Genomic DNA, 25,198 nt, shown 5'->3' with positions numbered 1-25,198 from the left:
TCATATTTGTATGCATTTTGAAACTTAATAAAATGCACACGATCTGCTTATACTTAGTGAATTTATAACATGATTGTAATATCTAGACATTTTATAGATTGCCAACGTGTATCATATTTCACACACATGACCTGAGTCTGTCTCATTACACTTCACGGCAAAAAAAAAAAGATTCTGTTGACTGCCATAACAAATAAATATAATCTTAATTAGTTTATTATCATATTTGTGATTCAAATATATCAAATGTGTGTTTTTGATATCATAGCATACGTAATTGACATCATATTTTTACCTGATTAAATATTGAGGCAAAAGCACAGAAATTGGATCAGTCACTATACCATCCAAACATATGAAAATCTGAAAAAGCCTACACTGCTGGGATACTTTATTACAATCAGACAAGAACTACCGGGGATATTTTCAAATATTGGCATCTGATTGGCATCCACCCTTCCTAATGTCCCACTGATTAGGTTGAAGAAATTCTGCCAGGGTGGACAGTAGCCCAGTCCCCGTGTCTGTCACGGTCGAGGGAGCAGAGGCTGACCAGTTTGCAGACAGACAGATTATTTATTAAAGTCTCACCCCTGTTATACATATATACAAACTAATTAAACATATATTTACATAGGGCCATTCCATACGGAATTATGAGAGACTAAAATTCTTTGAAAATTGCATGTACATGTATTATGAATAACAATAATTAAAAGTTATATAATACGGATTTTCTCCTTTTTAAAATAACATGGCAGGTTTTGGCAGCTATAAAACAGATATTGCTATTGGACAGGATAAAAGCAGTTTTTTGTATATCAGTAAGATTACTAAAATTCTGACATAGGCTATCACAAGTATTTAAAAGACTAAAACGTTCATAACTATAAACCGGACAATTAATTAAAACATGAACTTCGTCTTCAACACAGTGTTTACAATAAAAACATTTTCTGTCGTTAAGTGGAATATTGTTATATCTACCCAGCTCAATATTAATTGGTGCAGTGCCGCATCTGAACTTAGCATATGCACTTCTGTATGGGCGGGGCATGGGAGGTTTCGTAATTAGACTGCTGACTGGAAACAATAATCGCTCTGGATCAGTGGCCCTTTAAGCAACATTGCCTGGCTGTTGTCCATTATGTAATCATGATATTGTGCCAATGACAGCAGAAGGATCTGATTGCCCTTCTTATTCACTAATTATACACTTCTTATACCTTTTTGTGATCTGTTTGTGACACACACATATTATTTCAGAGTTTCAATGGTGACTTGTTTGAGTGAACTGTTTCTCTGGTCTTTGAAAAACCATTACTCGATACCAGGTAAGTTGTTTTTTAAGTAATAATAATAATGGCAATGGAATCCATCATTCACTATGTTTTTCATATTTATCAGCATGATCAGGATTTGTTCTGCTCGTCATGTAAATGCCATCATGGTCAGTATTGTTTCAGTTTCCAAGTAGAATTGCAATGAAACCTTGTCAGTCAGGCCCTACTACTTTGGAAAGCCTTCCTTTCAGATATTTACTGTTGATGTCTATAAGTATTGGGCATTTATCAACTACATGGAACCTGTTGACATCTTTCATGCTACAATGTCCAAGAATAGAATCTTATGCCAGTCTTGGGCTGAATGGGTAACGGGTTTAGATGAAACAGTGTTGTTGAAGTAATAAAGTTTACCATGTTTTAGTATGTTGAAGGGAGTACCATCTGGAGCCTTCAAACATGCACTGTCGGGATTAAAGTTGACGGTTGCTCCCTTGTTTGTAGCTGTCTGCACAGACAAAATGTCTTGGTTGAACGATAGAACATATAACACATCCTCCAGTATCACTTTGTGTTGCTTACCGTCGACATCACACAAATAAACACATGCTTCACCTTTAGCTTGAACAATCCCGTTAGTTCTACTTCCATCAGCAAACTCGATGTAATGTTCAGATGTGCGGAAAGTCTCATCAAAATTAACAAACTTGTCTTTGTCAGTTATCATATGTGTTGTAGATCCACGGTCCACAAGAAGATTGTTAACAAAATCACCAGTTTCAGCTCGAAATATGAATGTTCTGGCTCAGAATGCTCTTTCTCGTTACTCACACTTTTTGCATTACCCCTCTTCCGGTATCATGTGTTGAACTTTTGCATATGTCACACCATCTGTCTTATTTCTTGTTTCCACTTGAATAATACTTCCTTGCTCCTTGTGTCTGTTGCTGATTCTTATTTCTGCACTCTGATGCTCTATGTCCTGGCTTTCCACATCTATAACACTTGAAGGTCATAATACTGTCTTCACCCTTACGTGTATATTGTACTTTGTCAGTCTCTTCATAACTCCCCAGAGCCGTTTTAAACTCAGAAAAAGTCATTTTTGTGTTACCACTGTAGCAAAGGTTTTATAGGAAGAAGGTAAGCCTTTAAGTACCATTGCTATCAAGAGGCTATCGCTAATTGTCTCCCCTGCCATTTTTGAAGAATTCGCTGCAGTCTCCGCCTTGATTACATAGTAAGTTGTGCACTCAGTTCCCATCTTCAATGAGGTAAGTTCTGTGTACAGTGAAATCACACGTGTTTTTTTCGCTTCCCAAATAGTGTTCCCGTAGAATCTTCAAAGCTTTTCTCCCATCGTCCTTCGCGTCCCTCATTACAAGGCCTAGGCTTCTGTCATCTAATCACTGTACTAATTCCGCAAAAGCAACAGCATTCTTGCTGGCAGAGGGGCTTTCTGACGACTCTTCGGCCGGTAACATGACGTCGTACAATTTTTGTAACCACATGTGTCCGAGGAATTTCACCTCCCATAATTCGTATTTCGCTTCATCTCCGTCGAACATCAAATGTTGTCTGGGCCCGTAACCTGTTGACATCTTGCTTCTCATTCATGAACAACAGAGGCATCCAAGTTGGGGTTAAAAATTTAATAAACCTTCCACACAGGTCGACAGTTACATTCAAACTGAGCATGGGAAACACATGTACAGGTACTTCTGTTAAAGATAAAAGGGAGATAATTGTTTCTGTCTTTTACATACCGCTAAAAACAATAAATGAGAAAGTTACTGATGCGTACATATACAATATCTACAAAGCAATATAACTGCAGTTTACTCTAACAGAACCCTTGGGGAAAATATTTTAAAAGTTTTCTGACTATCAGCGAATATTTTGTATTCAAAGCAGTAAGGTAAAGCAAAGGACAAAAACCTCTACTTCTGCAATTGTTCTTGATGCCAGTGTCACACAAGTCACATCTGTACATACCATTAGTTAAAAAGCATCATAAATTCCTAGGTATACTGACTTGGCTTGGCAATTTGCATTACATTTGCTGCACATTTGAAGGTGAATAGTAGTTTCTGAACAAGTCTAGAAAAGGATTATACCGATAAATACTAAATAACCCCATCCCCTATGTACTCCTGATTTACTGATCAATGGTAGAGGAGAAATTGTTTTACTCACTGGGAGTGTTCTGATTAATTATGTTTCACTCCATCTTTAAAACAAATCTGTAATTGTCTGATGTTATTTTTATCTAATTAAATTGATTAGATAACGCCTAATGAATTAGCAAACATAACAGTGTATAAGATATGTTTGTTTTATCAATATAATATATCTTCAACCCAAAAACGTAGACATGATAGTATGAAATTTCATTGAATGTGACAAGGGATTGATTGACATTTCCTTTGTTTGCAGATGGAGCTATTGGATGCCATGTCTATCATGATAAAGGAGAACAAGGTAACTGTCTTCCGTCTATAGCAGTATTCATCATCACAATGTCTTCTTGTAGTTTCGGCTAGTTTGAATATGTTAACAAACCATGACAAGCATGACATGTGTAAGCATGTATAGTTTCTCTGTCTCTGAAAGGTTAGTCAAGTTATAAATGTTTGTTTGTTATTTAACGCCACACTCAGCAATATTCCACCTATATGGCAGTGGTCTGTAAACAATTAACCAGACAATCCAGTGATCAGATACAGGAGCTCCTGGCCCAAATTATGTAACAAAATAGGTTTGTTTGACCTTTTTTATCACATAAATGACCTTCTAGTATGAAGTGCCAAGTTTCTGATCATATCATTCAAATACAGACAAGATTTTGACAACAACACTAAACTAAATGTATAGCAAACATGCTTACAATGAACTGACAGATAAAAAAGAACTGGTGGTTTTTTTGCCCCAGCCGTATACTTTGTAATTAAGTTGAAATGTGAGTTATAAATAGTAGTAAAACAGACAACAATTAGTGGTCCCTTTGACCTCGTTTGAACCATAGTTTACTGTATAGAAATGAAACAAAACTTTTCAGCTTTGATTGTGTTCGAGAACTGAGCTATATCATAATGTACAAGTGGCGACTTGTAAATTTTATTACACTAGATCACGAGAAATATAAAAAAAAATATTATGTTTCTTGTGATTCAGTCAACTTGCTGGAGCAGCCATACTACGAAGAGAAACTACAATTTACTGAAGGTAATTACTGATGCAACCGTGATGAGACACTAAATGATGAGTGATAACAAGTTAATGATTGTGTTACTTATCATGTGGGAGTAAGAACCTCATGCTGCTAGCTCATAATATTTTCGTATTTACTTTGATCTAATTTATAGTCCAAATATCATGGGATGTTGATTAAAGCTGGCATTGGAGGGGATGCATATGAGTGGGTTATCATGCTGAGACAACTGTCACAAGTCTAAGTAAAGGCTCAGTATTATTCGTTACACTGCTATACTGAGTCTAACAAAAGCTTGTGGAAGGTCGTGTCAGCTGACGTTTTCAATGGACCAATCAGAACACAGCTTACCAAATCGCGAAAGTTGACATTCGCACATACCTTTTGAACTTTTACCTCGAAAAAGATTTGTACCCGAACGATTCCGAATGCTATTTTCCGTACGATCGCTTCCGAGTGATGCACATGGAGCACGCCACAAGAGTGAGTAAACAGTCGCTGAGAATAGCATTTTGTAAGTATTCAAGGATGTCAGCTTGCGGAAATAGTAGCTAATGATAGCCATGTCAACAGAAACCCAAAAGTGTATATTCTGCAGGTCTGTGTTTTATGCGGGTTTCATTTGTTATCAGATCAGTGTTGGCGACCGGGGGAAGAGAAAATCCATTTTGTAAGTCCCGCCAAACCCTAAATAGTAGCCGTTGTCTGATTGGTTAAATCCGTTCTGCCGTCTGGCGTTTGATTGGACAGTCATAGGTCGCTCAAAGGTTACCTGACGTGACCTTCCACAAGGTTTTGTTAGGCTCAGTATAACAGTGTAACGAATAATACTGAGTCTGAGTTTACTTAGACTGCAACTGTCACATTCCTTTGCCTGTGGGTCTCTTTAGACTAGTGAATGACTGTGATTCTTTGTTGCCATTTCAGCAAGGGACATGGTTTGGTCTCCTCGAAACAAGCGGCCAGAAAAAATCAGGGACAATTTAAAGGAGGTCGAGGTAATTGGTTACATGTTTCTTGTGCTTTTTGAACATTGATGAACAATTGCACTGTTAGGCAACATCAGAAGTTTATAGGAATTACATTTTCTGAAGATGATTGCATCTGAGCCAACAATTACTTTTTTCACAAAAACAACAAAGCTTTGTTTCTCTTCAAGTTTTACCTTGCACTTGCTTATTGTTTTGTAGGACATTCTGAGTCAGTTTAAATGTGTTCAAGTCAGATGGAAGAACAGAAGGGTGTTACAGGTAAGACATTATCTGTGTATGTTTTATGTTAATATATTATGGTTATCATATTGTGGTCTCAAATTGCTTAGGTATTCTCTTGAGAAAATGCTTTTTGTATCTGGGTTAGTGCACTCAGGTTACATTGATGTCAGGCATTATTTGCATGGGACTTGGTGATCATCAAGAATTGCCCCTAAAATTATGATCCTTAATTAAATTATGCATGGTCACACCTGTATCTACATTCATGATATTTAGTCTATGTAAATGAGCACATCAATGATAAAGTAGTAAAATTTATGAATTGATATGCAGCTACATCCTATGATAAATGCATATACAGATTTCTTCAGTGTGAGTACATCTGAAAGCTTCACTGTGCTTGTAGAATGGTTGTGGATGATATATGAATCATCATGATCACGCTTGGAACAAAATAGAATCAAACCTTGTGGGTGATACTTTGGTGCCATGTGATTTGACACAAATACTGATCTTACAGTTAGGTACCATAGTTATGTAATTCTTCTCAATACCATTATCAATTAACTCATTATAGCCTGGATGGCAGCCAAGCAATATGATCTAAGATGTACCTGTGAGTTTGTTCAATTATACATTTGTGCCATAGACACCTTGACACAGGTAATGAGGAAGTAAATATACACTCCCTACATCTCTGCTCATCAAGGATGTGGAACCGATATTGGTGGAAAGAAGTAGGAGATACATTGCTGGTTTTCCTATCTCCATGGGATTTGGCTGTAGTACTTACACACTTGCTGACCATAAACTTGAAATATTTTTTAAAACACTGTTCAGTCATGGTAATAACGTGATCATTAGGAGTGTCAGTTAGGTAAGCATTTACCGGTAAACAAAGTAGCATCATAATTGAATCCACAATTCTTTAAAAGTAGTAGTGATGTGTTCCCAGCAACCATACTGTCAATAAACACAAGCATTTCAATCAAACACTTTAAAACATTTTCAACTCCACCCCCTCCCATTCTTGGAAGACTGCCTCCGTGGTGTAGTGGTTAGAGCCTCCGCCCAGAGAGCGGAAGGTCGCTGGTTCAATCCCCACCGTCATACCAAAAGACGTTAAAATATGGTACTTGTTGGCCCCTGCCTGGTGCTCGACATTAATGGGTACAACAAGGACTGGTCGGCTCAGAGTCAGTATAATGTGTCTGAGTGGGGTATTCATGCTTCGCTGCGGCATGGTATCTCAGTGGGCTAGCACTATAAAACCAGCTTCAGTCTGGGCTAGTACAAGCAGCCTCACATACACATACACACGCATGCACGTCGTCATATGAGCGAAATATTCTCAAGCACGACGTTAAACCCAATTTCACCTCACCTCACCTCACCCATTCTTGGACTATCCAATGCAACACTGTAATAGAGTCCAAGATTACTCAGTGTTTGTTTAACCCAGCAACACCGCCATGTTAGTATTGTTTGTTTGTCCACAGTTGGTGTTGAGCAACTGCTGTGTCCTGACATTTGTCCTGACCGGTCACTCGGGGGATGTGGAGAAAATCATCATCGATAAATCCATGGTTGCCAAGTTTAACTCAGATACTATATCTGATGGTGGGTGATGTTTGTTGGTGATTCTAACTTGTGTTGAGAATAATACCGAATTTGTTCTTCTGACTTCTAACTCATATTTGTCTTATTATGGAAACATTTATGTCTATCTAATTACTTCCTTTTCTGAACATTTGGGGAAAAAAGACTTGCATATGATAGTAACATGTGACAGTTGTGATTTCCCTTTCCACTGAATTACAACTGGAGGCTGGAAAGTAAACATTACTGATGAGAATGGTAAAACAAGTTACAAACTTTCCGTCCAGAGTTGTGTCCCTTGATCATGTCACGCTCAAATGATAATAGGTTACATCACTCACTCACTCACTCACTCACTCACTCACATATTATACTTCTTGACATTGAAGAGTGTTAAATATTGTGTGTAATTGTATGTCTTGAACCTTTTGTATCCACTTGTCGTTCATGTGCTACAGTGTATTCTCACTTATCTCCAGTGTATCTAACTGACCAGTTCCTGGTTGCGTGTCACTATGACTGCTGTAAGCTGGACTATGCCCACTTCACCAAGAGGCCTCCCCCTCACTGAGGCTGCCAAACGAATTGACAAGTTGTCTACCTGGGAACCTAAGGTGTGCTACAGTTTCTGTAACATGGGGTCAAGTATATTGTTCTCAGGGTCACATCTTAGGGATGGAACAGTTAGTATGGTGAAACTCTTCAATAATGTATTGCCAAATAGTAATACAATAATGGTATGTTGAAGTACTACTGCAATTTTGAAATAAATCCTTTATAATCACCAATCCTACATATTTGTCTTAATACGTTTGATTTTATCTGTATACATCATCATGTTCCATGCCTGAAATAATTCAACATATGATTGATACAGATTGTCTACAAATCCAGTTTAGACTGAAAAATCATGAATTCTTTTCTCAAACTTTCTCCACTTTTTTTGTATATTTTCCCTGCTATTAAAAAGAAACTTTGATAAGGTAGTACAAATTTGATTGTTTAACAATTTGACATTTCAGTCCATCCAGCTGGACCTGCCTGGCCCCAAGGGAAGAAGACTGGAGAGACGCTTCTCTAGCAATATCCACAATGATTTGGTAGAGACTGAATTTATTAACCTTTTCCTTTAATTGTGTTTTCATCATATATAAAGTTACATGAAATTACACACATGAATTAGTTCTGTACGACCTAAATCTTTTAACATTATTTCACAAGTGAGTGATCATCTGAGTCAGTGAATGCGTGCATGCGTGAGTCAGTGAGCGAGTCATAGAGTGTGTCAGTGAGTGAGTGAGTGAGTGAGCGAGCCATAGAGTGAGTCAGTGAGTCAGTGACTGAGCCATGGAGTGAGTGAGTGAGCCGTAGAGTGAGTGAGTGAGCCATAGAGTGAGTGAGTCAGTGATTGAGTGAAGCAATGAGTGAGGCAGTGAGTGAGTGTGTGCGTGAGTCAGCGAGTGAGCCATAGAGTGAGTCAGTGAGTGAGTGAAGCAATGAGTGAGACAGTGAGTGAGTGAGTGCATGCATGAGTCAGCGAGTGAGCCATAGAGTCAGTGAGTGAAGGAATGAGTGAGGCAGTGAGTCAGTGAGCCATAGAGTGAGTCAGTGGAGTGAGTGAGTCAGTGAGTGAGTCAGTGCAGTGAGCCATAGAGCCAGTGAGTCAGTGGGAGTGAGCCATAGAGTGAGTGAGTGAAGCAATGAGTGAGACAGTGAGTGAGTGCGTGCATGTGTCAGCGAGTGAGCCATAGAGTGAGTGAGTGAATCAGTGAGTGAGTCAGTGAGTGAGTGCATGTGTGAGTCATAGAGTGAGAGTGAGTGAGTTCAACGTATGAAACTAACGGTTGTCTCAAAATAACAGCTTGCCTCTAATTCTTATATTGTCATCCTTTTGCTGTCAGGTAGTTTTAATGCTGACATGGGGCTTCTATTCCAAGATGTCTTGTATTTCAGCTGTTGGTGTGGTGGTACAAGTCGAGTGATGAGGCATGGCCTTGGACTCCTATGTCTGGGGATAGAGAGCGGGCAAACCTTATGGTAATGTCCGTCAATGGGTAAGCACACTTTACAAATATCCAGATTCTTTGCACTAGAAGTCATGTTTGAGTAGCATCATGAAGTGTGGTTACGTCAAGCACAGTACATTGAAGACTTCCTTAGAAACTATGTCCTTTTCTCAACAAGTTAATGAAAAGATGGATTCTCTGTGCATTTTCATGCTATGTGAAACAATAAGATGTGTTGAGTAATCTAAAGCATAATCTTTGTGAAAGCAAGCAAACACAGTTCATACGATCATTGTTTTGTTCATCGTGTTGCAGCCCCAATCCAGATGTGTTGACATACACCAAGACAGAATGTGACCCTGTACATGCTGCATTTAGGTGAGTCAGGATGTAGACTGAGTTGATGATGTATAGACAGTGTCATAAGGCAAACTTATACTGTGCTGCTGTGGAAAGTAACAACTAATAATTTAAACAAAGGTTATAGTAGGTTCAGCTATCACACTATAATGTAGTTTTGATCCCAGAAGGGTATCAGATTGCAACCCAGCCAAATTTCTTGCAAAGTATTTAAATTCAATTCAGATATCTCTTTTGTGTAAATATTGCACAGAGGGAATGAATCAGATCACCTTCATCTGGACCTTATATGGTCACCAGATTATGGAAATTCAAACATATTCATAGCTAGGTCAAAACTGAGAACTTTGAACCATTTTGCGGCACAATCTGTACATTCACTGTGTATTATAAATACATGGACATTGTTGTAGTTATGTGAATACTGTTACCTTGAAGTACTGTAGGTTGGCAGTGGTTATTTATGAGATTATGCATGTGAGACAAGTATATGTTGAGATGTGAGATGAAGTTCTGCTTCTGTATCAGTGCTATCCAGCCTCACAAGATCTACACTGTGGAACAAGCTCTGTCTTCCAAGGGTGACACAGTGGCACAGGCATGCATTTATGAAGTAGTTCGAGGGAAGGTAGGTTCTGTAGTCTTTACTCTAAACACGTATGCATGTGTCAACAGAAATGTACATTGAAATCCTGGCAAACTACATGGCAAGCCACAAATCCCTTACTATAAGCAAGTAATTCTCTCATCCGGGGCCCGCAACACCTCGAAGTGGTTACACCATGTTCCAAAATCGTTGTGCAACAACCACTTGGTTGCCTCGCCCAGATGAAGAATGTAATAGAAGAGGCTAGATAATGAGCCAATTAAGTTATTGACTGTTGAAGATTACCAGTACAGTATTTTGAAGAAGTTATGCAGACTGAGGATGCTCGGATGTTAAGTGCCTTTGTCCAGATCCCAGTAGATCCAGTCTAGGATCGTTCTGCTGCATCACTCAAACTTCTGTCAGTCACCATTTTTGAGAATGAAGCGATGGCAGCCAGTGATTGTAGCCGGTACTTCATTGTCCACTTGCAACTGATTGGCTGTTGACAAAACACCCCAAGCATGTGGCTCAAAGCATTACTTTGGTCTCCAGCAACAACCACAGTGGTGGTTCAGTTAAGAGTTAAGTCCCTTGAACATGCCAGGAACATGTTTCTAGGTGTGTTTGCATCATATCTGCTTCACTTTAGGCTTTCGTCCCACGTCAACAGTGACACCACTCAAATACTGTTCAATGTGGTGTTAACCTAACTCAAACACTCTTTCTGACTAAGGGTTGGTGGGGTAGCTTAGTGGTTAAAGTGTTTGCTCATCATGCTGAAGGCCCAGGTTCGATTCCCCACATGGGTACAATGTGTGAAGCCCATTTCTGGTGTCACCTTCCCTGAAATTGATGGAATATTGCTAAAAGAGACGTTAAACAATGCCCACTCACTCACTCACTCACACCACTCACTCCTCTCCACTCCACTCCACTCCGTTCCAATCTTTCTTCTTCTTTTTTTCAGATACAGAGAGTGTCAGTCACCAACATTCCTCTTAAAGGTATTGTATCAAACTAATTCATTCCATAAAAACAATTGCACTTTTACAATATGGTACTGGATAGTGATATCAGTCTAAATTCTTTAATGTAACTGGAAATGGTTTTGAAATGGAACTTTTTCATCATTGTACATGTAACATAGGTGACATGTTGTGTTTGTGCTCTTGGATGAAGTGAAGTGACGAACCAAGTTGTATTTCAGCTAGTGTCCTCTGTCAGTGCCGGAATCCATCGGAGGATAAACTTCTTTTGGGATGTAGTGACGCCTCTTTGGTAAGGTTTCAGTTTCAATTTGAGTTTTTATGCTTTAATTTCATGATCTGTTTAAAGTTAAATCAAAGGTATAAGTTTGTTGTGAACACTCAGAAGATGTGAGTGTTATACGATATCTGCCAATTTGAATATTCTTCATTAAAATGTGACCTATGGGAATTCCGGGTTACAATTGGTTCCCTGAAACTCTTGCTGTACTGGATGACAGCATGGAGCAGGCTTGTAAAACATTGTGACTTTATTTTACCATGTCTGGTCCAGACTCAGTTATTTACAAGCTTCACTCGTGAAACTTGAATAAAGCAGAGCAGTGGTATACAAACAAACAAACAAATATTTACCTGTGCATTTCTTGGTTTATTGCAGGTGATGTATGATGAGCACAGGAAACTCACCCAGTTTACACGGGCAGCAGTGGTGAGATATTTCATAATACATGATAAAACACATACTACCAATAGAATAAAATGAAGAATTACTTTGTTAGTCTTTCACTGGGTTAATTTGTTCTCTTTTCTTACACGGTGAGACAGTTAATATGAATATCAGTTTCAGTGCTGGTATGAGTCTATATTTTCAAATGCTTTTTTAATTGTCAGTTGCCGTCGGTGATGTCCTGGCACCCTGGGGGTACAGTTGTGTTTGTGGGGAGTGCAAGAGGAGATGTACAGGTGAGTGATGTCCTGGCACCCTGGGGGTACAGTTGTGTTTGTTGGGAGTGCAAAGGTGATGTACAGGTGAGTGATGTCCTGGCATCCTTGGGGGTACTGTTGTGTTTGTGGGGAGTGCAAGAGGAGATGTACAGGTGAGTGATGTCCTGGCACCCTGGGGGTACAGTTGTGTTTGTGGGGAGTGCAAGAGGAGATGTACAGGTGAGTGATGTCCTGGCACCCTGGGGGTACAGTTGTGTTTGTGTGGGAGTGCAAGAGGAGATGTACAGGTGAGTGATGTCCTGGCACCCTGGGGGTACAGTTGTGTTTGTGTGGGGAGTGCAAGAGGAGATGTACAGGTGAGTGTTGTCCTGGCACCCTGGGGGTACAGTTGTGTTTGTGGGGAGTGCAAGAGGAGATGTACAGGTGAGTGTTGTCCTGGCACCCTGGGGGTACAGTTGTGTTTGTGGGGAGTGCAAGAGGAGATGTACAGGTGAGTGATGTCCTGGCACCCTGGGGGTACAGTTGTGTTTGTGGGGAGTGCAAGAGGAGATGTACAGGTGAGTGATGTCCTGGCACCCTGGGGGTACAGTTGTGTTTGTTGGGAGTGCAAGAGGAGATGTACAGGTGAGTGATGTCCTGGCACCCTGGGGGTACAGTTGTGTTTGTGGGGAGTGCAAGAGGAGATGTACAGGTGAGTGATGTGGCACCCTGGCACCCTGGGGGTACAGTTGTGTTTGTGGGGAGTGCAAGAGGAGATGTACAGGTGAGTGTTGTCCTGGCACCCTGGGGGTACAGTTGTGTTTGTGGGGAGTGCAAGAGGAGATGTACAGGTGAGTGTTGTCCTGGCACCCTGGGGGTACAGTTGTGTTTGTGGGGAGTGCAAGAGGAGATGTACAGGTGAGTGATGTCCTGGCACCCTGGGGGTACAGTTGTGTTTGTTGGGAGCAAGCAAGAGGAGATGTACAGGTGAGTGATGTCCTGGCACCCTGGGGGTACAGTTGTGTTTGTGGGGAGTGCAAGAGGAGATGTACAGGTGAGTGATGTCCTGGCACCCTGGGGGTACAGTTGTGTTTGTGGGGAGTGCAAGAGGAGATGTACAGGTGAGTGATGTCCTGGCACCCTGGGGGTACAGTTGTGTTTGTGGGGAGTGCAAGAGGAGATGTACAGGTGAGTGATGTCCTGGCACCCTGGGGGTACAGTTGTGTTTGTGGGGAGTGCAAGAGGAGATGTACATGTGAGTGTTGTCCTGGCACCCTGGGGGTACAGTTGTGTTTGTGGGGAGTGCAAGAGGAGATGTACAGGTGAGTGATGTCCTGGCACCCTGGGGGTACAGTTGTGTTTGTTGGGGAGTGCAAGAGGAGATGTACAGGTGAGTGATGTCCTGGCACCCTGGGGGTACAGTTGTGTTTGTGGGGAGTGCAAGAGGAGATGTACAGGTGAGTGATGTCCTGGCACCCTGGGGGTACAGTTGTGTTTGTGGGGGAGTGCAAGAGGAGATGTACAGGTGAGTGTTGTCCTGGCACCCTGGGGGTACAGTTGTGTTTGTGGGGAGTGCAAGAGGAGATGTACTGGTGAGTGATGTCCTGGCACCCTGGGGGTACAGTTGTGGTTTGGGGGAGTGCAAGAGGAGATGTACAGGTGAGTGATGTCCTGGCACCCTGGGGGTACAGTTGTGTTTGTGGGGAGTGCAAGAGGAGATGTACAGGTGAGTGATGTCCTGGCACCCAGGGGTACAGTTGTGTTTTGGGGGAGTGCAAGAGGAGATGTACAGGTGAGTGTTGTCCTGGCACCCTGGGGGTACAGTTGTGTTTGTGGGGAGTGCAAGAGGAGATGTACATGTGAGTGATGTCCTGGCACCCTGGGGGTACAGTTGTGTTTGTGGGGAGTGCAAGAGGAGATGTACAGGTGAGTGATGTCCTGGCACCCTGGGTGTACAGTTGTGTTTGTGGGGAGTGCAAGAGGAGATGTACAGGTGAGTGATGTCCTGGCACCCTGGGTGTACAGTTGTGTTTGTGGGGAGTGCAAGAGGAGATGTACAGGTGAGTGATGTCCTGGCACCCTGGGTGTACAGTTGTGTTTGTGGGGAGTGCAAGAGTGAGATGTACATGTGAGTGTTGTCCTGGAGTGCTGGAAGGTACAGTTGAGTTTGGGGGTGCAAAGAGGAGAGGAGATGTACAGGTGAGTGATGTCCTGGCACCTGGGGGGGTACAGTTGTGTTTGTGGGGAGTTCAAAGAGGAGATGTACATGTGAGTGTTGCCCCTGGCACCCTGGGGGTACAGTTGTGTTTAATAAGGAGTGCAAGAGGAGATGTACAGGTGAGTGTTGTCCTGGCACCCTGGGGGGTAAGTTGTGTTCCAATGGGACAGGAGAGATGTTTGTGAAGGAGTGCCTGGCAGAGGAGTTCAATGTCAGGGAGTTAAGAGGGTGTACATGTGAGTGTTGTCCTCCAGTTGTGTTTGTGGGGGAGTGCAGAGGAGATGCACCCTGCACCCTAGAGGGGGAGTACAGTTGTGTTTGTGGGGAGTGCAAGAGGGAGATGTACAGGTGAGTGTTGTGTGGGGAGTGCAAGAGAGATGTACAGGTGAGTGATGTCAGTTGTGTTTTGTGGGGAGTGCAGAGGAGATGCATGTGAGTGTTGTCCCTGCACCCTGGGGTGTGTACAGTTGCACCCCAGGGGTACAGTTGTGTTTGTGTGGGGAGTGCAAGAGGAGATGTCCACAGGTGAGTGTTGTCCTGGCACCCTGGGGGTACAGTTGTGTTTGTGGGGGAGTGCAAGAGGAGATGTACATGTGAGTGTTGTCCCTGGCACCTGAGGGGTACAGTTGTGTTTGTGGGGAGTGCAAGAGGAGATGTACATGTGAGTGTCCTGGCACCCTGGGGTGTACAGTTGTGTTTGTGGGGAGTGCAAGAGAGATGTACAGTGTTGTCCTGGCACCCTGGGGGTACAAGTTGTGTTTGTGGGGAGTGCAAGAGAGATGTACATGTGAGTGATAACCTGGCACCCTGGGGGTACAGTTGTGTTTGTGTGGAGGGCAAGAAGGTAAGTACATGTGAGTGTGTCCAGGCACCCTGAAAGAGGTACAGTTGTGTTTGTGGGGAGTGCAAGAGGAGATGTACATGTAGTGTTGGCACCTGGGGAGTGATTTGTGCACCCTGGGGGTACAGTTGTGCAAGAGGTTAAGTGGGGAGTGTTGTCCTGGCACCCTGGGGGGTACAGTTGTGTTTGTGGGGAAGTGCAAGAGGAGATGTACATGTGAGTGTTGTCCCGGCACCCTGGGGGTACAGTTGTGTTTGTGGGGAGTGCAAGAGGGAGATGTACATGTGAGTGTTGTCCTGGCACCCTAGGGGGTACAGTTGTGTTTGTTGGGAGTGCAGGCAGAGAGATGTACAGGTGAGTGATGTCCTGGCACCCTTGGGGTACAGTTGTGTTTATGGGGAGTGCAGAAGAGGAGAGATGTACAGGTGAGTGTTGTCCTGGCACCCTAGAGAAGTACAGTTGTGTTTGTGGGGAGTGCAAGAGGAGATGTACAGGTGAGTGATGTCCTGGACCCCTGAGGCCCACAGTTGTATTTGTTAAGGAGTGCAAGAGAGAGATGTACATGTGAGTGTTGTCCTGGCACCCTAAGGGGGACAGTTGTGTTGTGGGGAGTGCAAGAGATGTACAGAGTGAGTGTTGTCCCTGGCACCCTGGGGAAGTACAGTTGTGTTTATGGGGAGTTCAAGGAGATGTACATGTGAGTGTTGTCCTGGCACCCTGGGGGTACAGTTGTGTTTGTGGGGAGTGCAAGAGGAGATGTACATGTGAGTGTTTGTCCTGGCACCCTGAGGGGAGTACAGTTGTGTTTTGGGGAAGTGCAAGAGGAGATGTACATGTGAGTGTTGTCCTGGCACCCTGGGGGGTACAGTTGTGTTTGTGTGGGAGGGGCAAAAGGTTAAAAAGTACAGGTTAGTGATGTCCACCCTGGGGTACAGTTAGTGTGTTTGTGTTTGTGCAAGGGAGTGCAAGAGGAGATGTACAGTTGTGGTGAGTTCAAGAGGAGATGTACATGTGAGTGTTGCCCCTTGCACCCTGGGGGTACAGTTGTGTTTGTGGGGAGTGCAAGAGGAGATGTACAGGTGAGTGTTGTCCTGGCACCCTGGGGTACAGTTGTGTTTGTGGGGAGTGCAAGAGGAGATGTACAGGTGAGTGTTGTACAGTACAGTGGTGTTTGTGGGGAGTGCAAAGAGGGAGATGTACATGTGAGTGTTGTCCTGGCACCCTGGGGGTACAGTTGTGTGTTTGTGGGGAGTGCAAGAGGAGATGTACATGTGAGTGTTGTCCTGGCACCCTGGGGGTACAGTTGTGTTTGTGGGGAGTGCAAGAGGAGATGTACATGTGAGTGTTGTCCTGGCACCCTGGGGGTACAGTTGTGTTTGTGTGGAGGGCAAAAGGTTAAGTACAGGTTAGTGATGTCCTGGCACCCTGGGGGTACAGTTGTGTTTGTGGGGAGTGCAAGAGGAGATGTACATGAGTGTTGCCCTGGCACCCTGGGGGTAGAGTTGTGTTTGTGGGGAGTGCAAGAGGAGATGTACATGTGAGTGTTGTCCTGGCACCCTGGGGGTACAGTTGTGTTTGTTGGGAGTGCAAGAGGAGATGTACAGGTGAGTGATGTCCTGGCACCCTGGGGGTACAGTTGTGTTTGTGGGGAGTGCAAGAGGAGATGTACAGGTGAGTGATGTCCTGGCACCTGGGGGTATAGTGTGTTTATGGGGAGTGCAAGAGGAGATGTACATGTGTGAGTGTTGTCCTGGCACCCTGGGGGGTACAGTTGTGTTTGTGGGGAGAGGAGATGTACAGGTGAGTGATGTCCTGGCACCCTGGGGGTACAGTTGTGTTTGTGGGGAGTGCAAGAGGAGATGTACAGGTGAGTGATGTCCTGGCTCCCTGGGGGTACAGTTGTGGTTTGGGGGAGAGCAAGAGGAGATGTACTGGTGAGTGATGTCCTGGCACCCTGGGGGTACAGTTGTGTTTGTGGGGGGGAGATGTACATGTGAGTGTTGTCCTGGTACCCTGGGGAGTACAGTTGTGTTTGTGGGGAGTGAGATGTACAGGTGAGTGATGTCCTCCTGGGGGTACAGTTGTGTTTGTGGGGAGTGCAAGAGGAGATGTACAGGTGAGTGATGTCCTGGCACCCTGGGGGTACAGTTGTGTGTTTGTTGGGAGTGCAAGAGGAGATGGGTACAGTTGTGTTTGTGGGGAGTGCAAGAGGAGATGTACAGGTGAGTGATGTCCTGTACAGGTGAGTGTTGTCCTGGCACCCTGGGGGTACAGTTGTGTTTGTGGGGAGTGCAAGAGAGGAGATGTACAGGTGAGTGTTGTCCTGGCACCCTGGGGAGTACAGTTGTGTGTTTGGGGAGTTCAAGAGGGAGATGGTGAGTGTTGTGCAAGAGGAGATGTACATGTACAGTTGTGTTTGTGGGGAGTGCAAGAGGAGATGTACAGGTGAGTGATGTCCTGGCACCCTGGGTGTACAGTTGTGTTTGTGGGGAGTGCAAGAGGAGATGTACAGGTGCAAGAGGAGATGTACAGGTGAGTGTTGTCCTGGCACCCTGGGGGTTTGTACAGATGTACATGTGAGTGTTTTGTGGAGTGAGAGTGTGATGCAGAGGAGATGTACAGGTGAGTGATGTCCTGGCACCCTGGGATGTACAGTGTTGTCCTGGCACCCTGGGGGTACAGTTGTGTTTATGGGGAGTGCAAGAGGAGATGTTGTGTGTTGCACCCTGGGGAGTGCAGAGTGCAAGAGGAGATGTACAGGTGAGTGATGTCCTGGCACCCTGGGTGTACAGTTGTGTTTGTGGGGAGTGCAAGAGGAGATGTACAGGTGAGTGATGTCCTGGCACCCTGGGTGTACAGTTGTGTTTGTGTAGAGTGCAAGGGAGTGCAAGAGGAGATGTACAGGTGAGTGTTTTCATGGCACCCTGGGGGTACAGTTGTGTTTGTGGGAAGTGCAAGAGGAGATGTACAGGTGAGTGATGTCCTGGCACCCTGGGTGTACAGTTGTGTTTGTGGGGAGTGCAAGAGGAGATGTACTGGTGAGTGTTGTCCAGGCACTCAGAGCGTACAATGTTTTGGTTGGACACATGTCTCAATATAATAATAACAAAAATGTATAACTATATAATTACCTTGTGTAAAGCCTATTAAGAAAATGGAGCATTCTGATTTGCCTTTTTCAGCTCTATGACATGGCACTCAACCCTTTAAGAATAAGCCTTGTATCAGAAGAACCAGGATCAGAAAAATATCTAAGAATTAACAGGTTCTTCAGGTGGGGTTTTCAAACTCACTTTTCCTTTTGGTGAATGAGTGAGTGAGTGAGTTTAGTTTTACCAGACAATCCAGTGATCAACAGCATGAGCATCGATCTGCGCAATTGGGAACCGATGACATGTGTCAATCCAAGTCAGCTATGAGCCTGACCAGTCCCGATCCCCCTATCTGTTAGCGCCTCTACGACGAAAGCATTTTGTGGCAAGCTTGGGTTGCTGAAGACCTATTCTACCCCAGATCTTCCCTTTTGTTGAAAGTGTGCAGGGGTGGGTTAGTTTGGATGGTAAAAACGTAATGATGTCTGTAATCGATCCAATTATCACTATATTGAAATCTTTAATTCGATTCCATTTCAGATAAGAAAACAAATGTTTTACTTTACCTTTAAACACTTTGTGATTTATATTAGTTCATTTTTCAGAACAAACAATTTAACCCTTCTGACCTTAAGTAAAATATATAAAGATGTTTTCTGAACATGCTGCCCTAACTTCTGTTTATCTCTTGACCAGGGGCCCAGTGACCTTAACCCACATGGACTGGTGCCCCTTCAGCCCCCAGACAACAGACTGTGTCACAGATTATATGGATGCCTTGTTCCTCACATTTGACAAGTAAGATCTATTTTTTAAACAGGTCCATATCTAAACAAATTCATACTTTTTAACCAATTTTAAGGGTTTTGATGTCTTCTTCTAAATTGCACTGTTTTGCTCATCCAACATTAGTTTATTGTAGTTAGTGTGTGTGTGAATGAGTAGCTTTGTAGGAATTCTGAGGGAAAGTAGGTCCCCAGTGTTCCATGCCTGATGCAGGGCCAGTTGAAGTGGGGATTATATTCGTGTTGTGTGGTTGTTAATGTGTAACTGTGACCTGGCATATAGTTTCTCATGATGTTTGCCTTGTCCATATTTGTATATTTACAGGACACTTTGATGTAACTGTAATAATGCTGGTAAATCATAAAACAACATTTGAGAATGGAATTATTTGTAATTCATATGACCTCTTTGATAGGTATCTGTCTTTATATGTGTTCCAGGGGTCCGCCAGCTGTTTTGCTCTTCCACCTTGGCGTTGTGAGTCGGGAGAGATTATCTCCCCTTGAGCTGGTTAGAGAGTACCTCAAGCATAAACAGATTGATGAGGTACTGGTACAGTGCTAAACATGGATATTGTTTGCTCAGTTCAAGATAAAGCACGTTGGCCGAATGTTTCTTCAAGAATGGAAAAAGCATCACTTCACAGTGTCACAGTGTTTGAGTTAGAGCGTAACGATCAGTGTTTGAGACCCTTCTAGGAGTTGACTAGGCTTAGGCTTCAGACTCGGTGATAAAGTTGCCACCATGGCCATGTTTGAAACAAGAAGTTGATCCACTGAACACTTATGATCCCTGTCCCTTTTCTACAGCCAAACTAATGATTATAAGATTTTTGTGAACCAAGATAGTTAATTGAACAAAGAATTATCAATCTGTTATCATGATTATATTAAAAATTTATTACTCTAGTCTGTCGGTAGTTATAGTAGTTCCAGTCAAATGGTACATGAGTAATAGTGATTATCAGTGATGTTCTGTGGTGATTGAATTGATTAGACTAGATTGAACGCTGCCTTATGTGCTTGCTCTGCCCAGTTGAATGTCAGTGTTATGATGGAGTATGTTCGTGATGTGTGCAGGCAGTGGGTGTGTTGTCCAGCCTCAACTGGGACACAGACGGTCACACGTGCTACTCCTGTCTGTCTACAATAGTCAACAACCTACTGCGGATGCCCCTCAATGCTGACAGAGAAGGTAGAGATGTTAAATCAGAGAGTTGAAAACATACCTAATGCAACAAATAAATGGGATTTTCTTGGGGGAAAGTTTGGCATGCCTTCTACTCCAGGCATCAATGTTGCAGCAATTCGCGGTGGAGGTTTGTGTTGTTTAGACCTGCAAGAATAGTATAGTGGGTGACCAGATTCAACCTGATCGGGCATTCTAGAATTGCCTGAGAATTCAGTGGTAAAATAAGGGAAGAGAGGTAAATACTGTGCAAGAGTGGTGGGAGTACAAGAATGATAAACATATGGAAAGAATGGTAAACATAAGGGAAGAATGGTAAACATATGGGAAGTGTGGGAATCCAAGCTTCTGGGATTTGTTAGTCTGAAAAGTTCTACAAATTGCTTTTGGAATTTTACCATGTGGGTTATCAGGCTTTCACTGTGTATACATGTATAAGTGTAAGAATGAATCACCCTGAATGGCTACATGGCAAACTTGAGATTTAATCGTCATGTTGATCTTGCAGCTCAGCTTGAAGCCACTCTTGGTACATTCTATGCTCCTAAACCTGCTATATCTGAAGTAACAATACTGGAGTACAGAGACCCCATCAGCAGACTAGCAAGACGATTCTTTCATTACTTACTGAGGTAACGTGTACATCAGTTAGTGTAATAGGAGACTTATACTGTAATTTGCCATTACAGAAAGTGGCAAAAGTCTAATGCGGCACATTTGGTATCAAATTTAGGCCTTTCATTTTTTTATTAGGTATTAGCTTCTCAAAATTTGATGCTAATGGTCTGAAAATGATGAAACTATTGTCTTCAACCTATAAAGATATATACATGTTTTAGTTTCCCCAACATGACCCTAATCTGCAAACACCTGAAACCAGTTTCCTCATTTTCTAGAGCTGCATCATAGCTTTTATTACCTTCGAGGTATTTTGTGCCCCAAGCATACAATCACTGCGCTTTGCCATAGATATGGGAATTGTCTCTTTTCGAAAGCTATAAATCACATCGATTATAAGTCATTTGATAGTAATTGTGAACCAGTCTTCTCGTAACATATTATCACAAGTCCATTGCATTTTTCTTGAAATATTTTTCTTATGAACATGATGAAGCAACTAGGATAAATGTAAAGAACTCTGAAGTATTTCACATCATTGCAGGTATGCTCGATTTGACAAGGCGTTCCTTTTAGCTGTTGATATCGGTGCCAGGGATCTGTTTATGGTGAGTTTGAAACCTTTATATGGATTGGAATTGTTAAATCTATTCTGAATTAGGATTTGAGACCTGGCCATTTGAAGACTGTTTTCTCTCCATGGTGATGTATGTTACAGGACATCCACCATATGGCCCTAGACAAGGGGGAGACAGCTCTTGCAGAGGTGGCCAAGAGGAAGGCAGAACAGGTGGACTCTGAGTCACTTGGTAAGAAGGGATGTCACAAGGCTTGTAAAACCAGGTGGATAAAGACAGGTGGATCAGATGGTATGACTTGAGAAAGGGGATCAGGTGGTGTGACCTGAGAGGGGATCAGATGACAACTGAGAAAGGGGATCAGGTGGTGTGACTTGAGAAAGGGGATCAACTGGAGAAAGGAGATCAGATGGGGATCAGGTGGTGTGACCTGAGAAAGGGGATCAGATGATACAACTGGAGAAAGGGGATCAGGTGGTATGACCTGAGAAAGGGGATCAGGTGGTGTGACCTGAGAAATGGGATCAGATGATACAACTGGAGAAAGGGGATCAGGTGGTGTGATGAGAAAGGGGATCAACTGACCTGAGAAAGGGGATCAGATGGTGTGACCTGAGATGGGAAGAAAGGGGTGGGGACCTGAGAAAGGGGATCAGGTGGTGTGACCTGAGAAAGGGGATCAGGTGGTGTGACCTGAGAAAGGGGATCAGGTGGTGTGTGAGAAATGACCAGAGAAAGGGGATCAGGTGGTGTGACCTGAGAAAGGGGATCAGGTGGTGTGACCTGAGAAAGGGGATCAGGTGGTGTGACCAGAGAAAGGGGATCAGGTGGTGTGACCTGAGAAAGGGGATCAGGTGGTGTGACCAGAGAAAGGGGATCAGGTGGTGTGACCTGAGAATGGGGATCAGGTGGTGTGATCTGAGAAAGGGGATCAGGTGGTGTGATCTGAGAAAGGGGATCACGTGGTGTGACCAGAGAATGGGGATCAGGTGGTGTGACCAGAGAAAGGGGATCAGGTGGTGTGACCAGAGAAAGGGGATCAGGTGGTGTGATCTGAGAAAGGGGATCAGGTGGTGTGACCAGAGAAAGGGGATCAGATGATACAACTGGAGAAAGGGAACCAGAAACCATGTGGTTTTCTATGGTACTGAACATGCAGTGTAGAATCATGTGCTGACAGGATATGATGGCGAATGGTTTGAATCACAGAATGGGGCTGCTTCACATCCTTGGTCTGTTGGGTATTTTGTCAAAATGGTCTACTACCGTCATCACTGTGGATGATATTTACACTTTAAGACATCACACTCTGATGTGAAGGAAGTGGTGTTTAAGGCAGCATTAAGCCAAACACGCTCACCAAGTAAAGTAAATTTTTGAAATGTGTAACAACAGCAACAGATAAAACACTTTTCTTGGAGATGATGTCAGTCCTAAACATCAAGCTTGCTATTACTGTGTCAGTACTCTACTTAAAGATGTTGAACTTTGCCTACTTGAAGTGAAGGAGGTGTGTAGGACTGTGGAGAAAAGAAGGCTACAGAGTGATTGTACTTTCAGATTCCTTTGATGGTTTGGATGAGGAGCTGTCTTTAGATGATGGTTATCACAATGGTGACCACAATCCTCAACAGGACCACGAGAATCTCCTTGACCAGGTGTGAATTCAGTTTAACTTATATTAATAATCCTCTTCCATTTGTCAAATGTTAAAAAAGTTCTTTTTCATTCCATGGCATGTACCAGATTACGTAATGGAGCCCTGATAGGTTTGAAAACTTCTCAGGAATGTAGATAGACACATTATGGAAATCTTTCACTTGGATGCCATTCAAACAGCTTTCACTCCATACAAGATCATAGCATTTGATTTCAGCAGTCTTGGTGATGTTGTTTGCTGATGAGCATTTTAAATTTCAATCTGGGCTTCACACTTATATTTCATGACACATTTTAGTTAAGCAGTCAGCACTGACATTATCATGGTGAGATTTACAGTAAATGCATTGCGTTTGCTTCTCAGCTACCACGGTCACGGCAGCACCCGTGGCAGAGTGAATACTACCGACAACAAGCATCCTCCTCCTCCCGCTCCCACCGCTTCATCGACACACAGCGACACAGGAACGGGTCTGTCAGAGGGTGAGGATGTAGTCTTCATATCTTTCAGCCAATCTGTCATGATTTGTTTTCATGTTTGTTTCTGGTAATCATATTTACAATCTCTATGTTGAGATACAAGAATTATAATTCATAGATTATTTATGCAAGTGACTTAATATGATCCAGGGCATGGTGAGAGGTCTTTATAATACCCATCTTTTCAACCATGTACAAAAGCAACTGACCATAATGAAGACAGCTCAATGACACTGTCTTTTACCAATGTCACAAGAAACTATCCCCAACGCCATGAACATTCTTCAGTGATAGATAGGTTGAACAAAGAATATGTTGAAATGTTAATATGCTGCTGTGGGCTCCTTCGCAATCAGTAGAACATTTAAACTATCAAATCAGTGTGGCAAATATTATGAAGCTGTGTGAGAATGCAAATAACTGCACTGATGTCGGATGCCACTGAGAGGTTAAAAATACTACCCATCAAAGGTTTAGACTCACTAGTGTAAATGTAGCCACTTACTTCAGTCAACTGTTCTAAACTAGATTTTGCAAAATATTCCATACTGTTTACACATGAACTGATGCATTGTAAAACAAATTTGTAACATTGAAAATATTATTGTCATGAGTTCAATCAATGATGAGACTCTGTGAAAATTGGTGAATTCTTAACAAAACTTTACACCAAAATGCAGCTGTTCACATGCATGATATTTGCACATGCTTTTCAGCAATCTGATGCATGATCCTCATGCAATTCATCTGCATAAGGTTTGCAGTTGGTTCCCCCAAGTTAGGGGAGAAATTCATATTCGATGTAACCTTATGTATATACATAACATATGGTGAGTGTTTTAAGTGAGTCTAAATTTTTGATGGGTAGTATATGTTGGTACTTAAAACGTCTTACTACAGTAGATCTGTGTGTGCAGGTACCAGCCCCCTGATGAAGAATATGAGATTGATGGCGATCTCATCCATGACTACACAGCTGCTCTGATGGACCAGCCTCCAAGGAGACAAGACCAAGGTTAGCTAGTTTGCCTGTTGTGAAAGGTTGTTCATTTCAACTAGCCTGCCCCTATAAGTCAGGTGTAGCTTAGTGGTTGAAGCCTTTGTTCGTTACGCCGAAGACCCAGGTTAGATTACCCACATGGGTATAATGAGTGAAGCCCATTTCTGGGGACCTCTGCAGGTATATTGCTAAAATTGGCATAAAACCATATACTCACCCAATGAAAGTGCAAGTTCATAATCATGATAACAGGCACAATGTCACACATTTTCGACAATATTTTGGCCTATATTATATATATTGGGCATATGCACTCACTTTGGCTTCCTATTAATGCAATAAAAGACTTATTATCCCTTACAACTTGCATGAAATCGATAATTGAAACTTCAAGTTCAAGGTGACAGCTTCCAAACACAGAACACTTGCCATATATGGAATGTAAACAATTGCTCCGTACATCGAAAACGGTCGCACACAGTGTTGTTGGTGTTTGCTGAAGTGGTTTCAATCACTAGGTGTTTGTAGGATATTTGTAAAGGGCACTCCAAGGGACATAACTCTAT

General features: G+C 42.8%; 1 protein-coding gene across 1 annotated transcript in view; it reads left to right on the top strand.

Annotated features, from left to right (window-relative positions):
* The window catches only part of LOC124275752 (WD repeat-containing and planar cell polarity effector protein fritz homolog), a 29,579-nt gene that overhangs the window by 2,643 nt on the left and 1,738 nt on the right, over positions 1-25,198 (top strand). Inside the window, 27 exon segments of the mRNA XM_046711409.1 lie at positions 1,267-1,334; positions 3,720-3,764; positions 4,458-4,508; positions 5,422-5,492; positions 5,685-5,744; positions 7,208-7,328; positions 7,787-7,866; positions 7,868-7,921; positions 8,330-8,407; positions 9,261-9,361; positions 9,629-9,691; positions 10,202-10,301; positions 11,230-11,266; positions 11,470-11,540; positions 11,907-11,957; positions 12,140-12,196; positions 17,151-17,163; positions 18,412-18,505; positions 19,020-19,121; positions 19,550-19,655; positions 20,189-20,303; positions 20,806-20,929; positions 21,460-21,523; positions 21,634-21,724; positions 23,054-23,151; positions 23,517-23,635; positions 24,550-24,647. Coding sequence (XP_046567365.1) covers positions 1,274-1,334; positions 3,720-3,764; positions 4,458-4,508; positions 5,422-5,492; positions 5,685-5,744; positions 7,208-7,328; positions 7,787-7,866; positions 7,868-7,921; positions 8,330-8,407; positions 9,261-9,361; positions 9,629-9,691; positions 10,202-10,301; positions 11,230-11,266; positions 11,470-11,540; positions 11,907-11,957; positions 12,140-12,196; positions 17,151-17,163; positions 18,412-18,505; positions 19,020-19,121; positions 19,550-19,655; positions 20,189-20,303; positions 20,806-20,929; positions 21,460-21,523; positions 21,634-21,724; positions 23,054-23,151; positions 23,517-23,635; positions 24,550-24,647 — 2,125 coding nt within the window. The 5' untranslated portion in view covers positions 1,267-1,273.

This window comes from Haliotis rubra, unplaced genomic scaffold (assembly GCF_003918875.1).
Source record: "Haliotis rubra isolate DU_JTF1 unplaced genomic scaffold, ASM391887v1 Scf202, whole genome shotgun sequence".
NCBI lineage: Eukaryota > Metazoa > Mollusca > Gastropoda > Lepetellida > Haliotidae > Haliotis > Haliotis rubra.
This window is presented reverse-complemented; position numbering and strand designations above follow the sequence as displayed.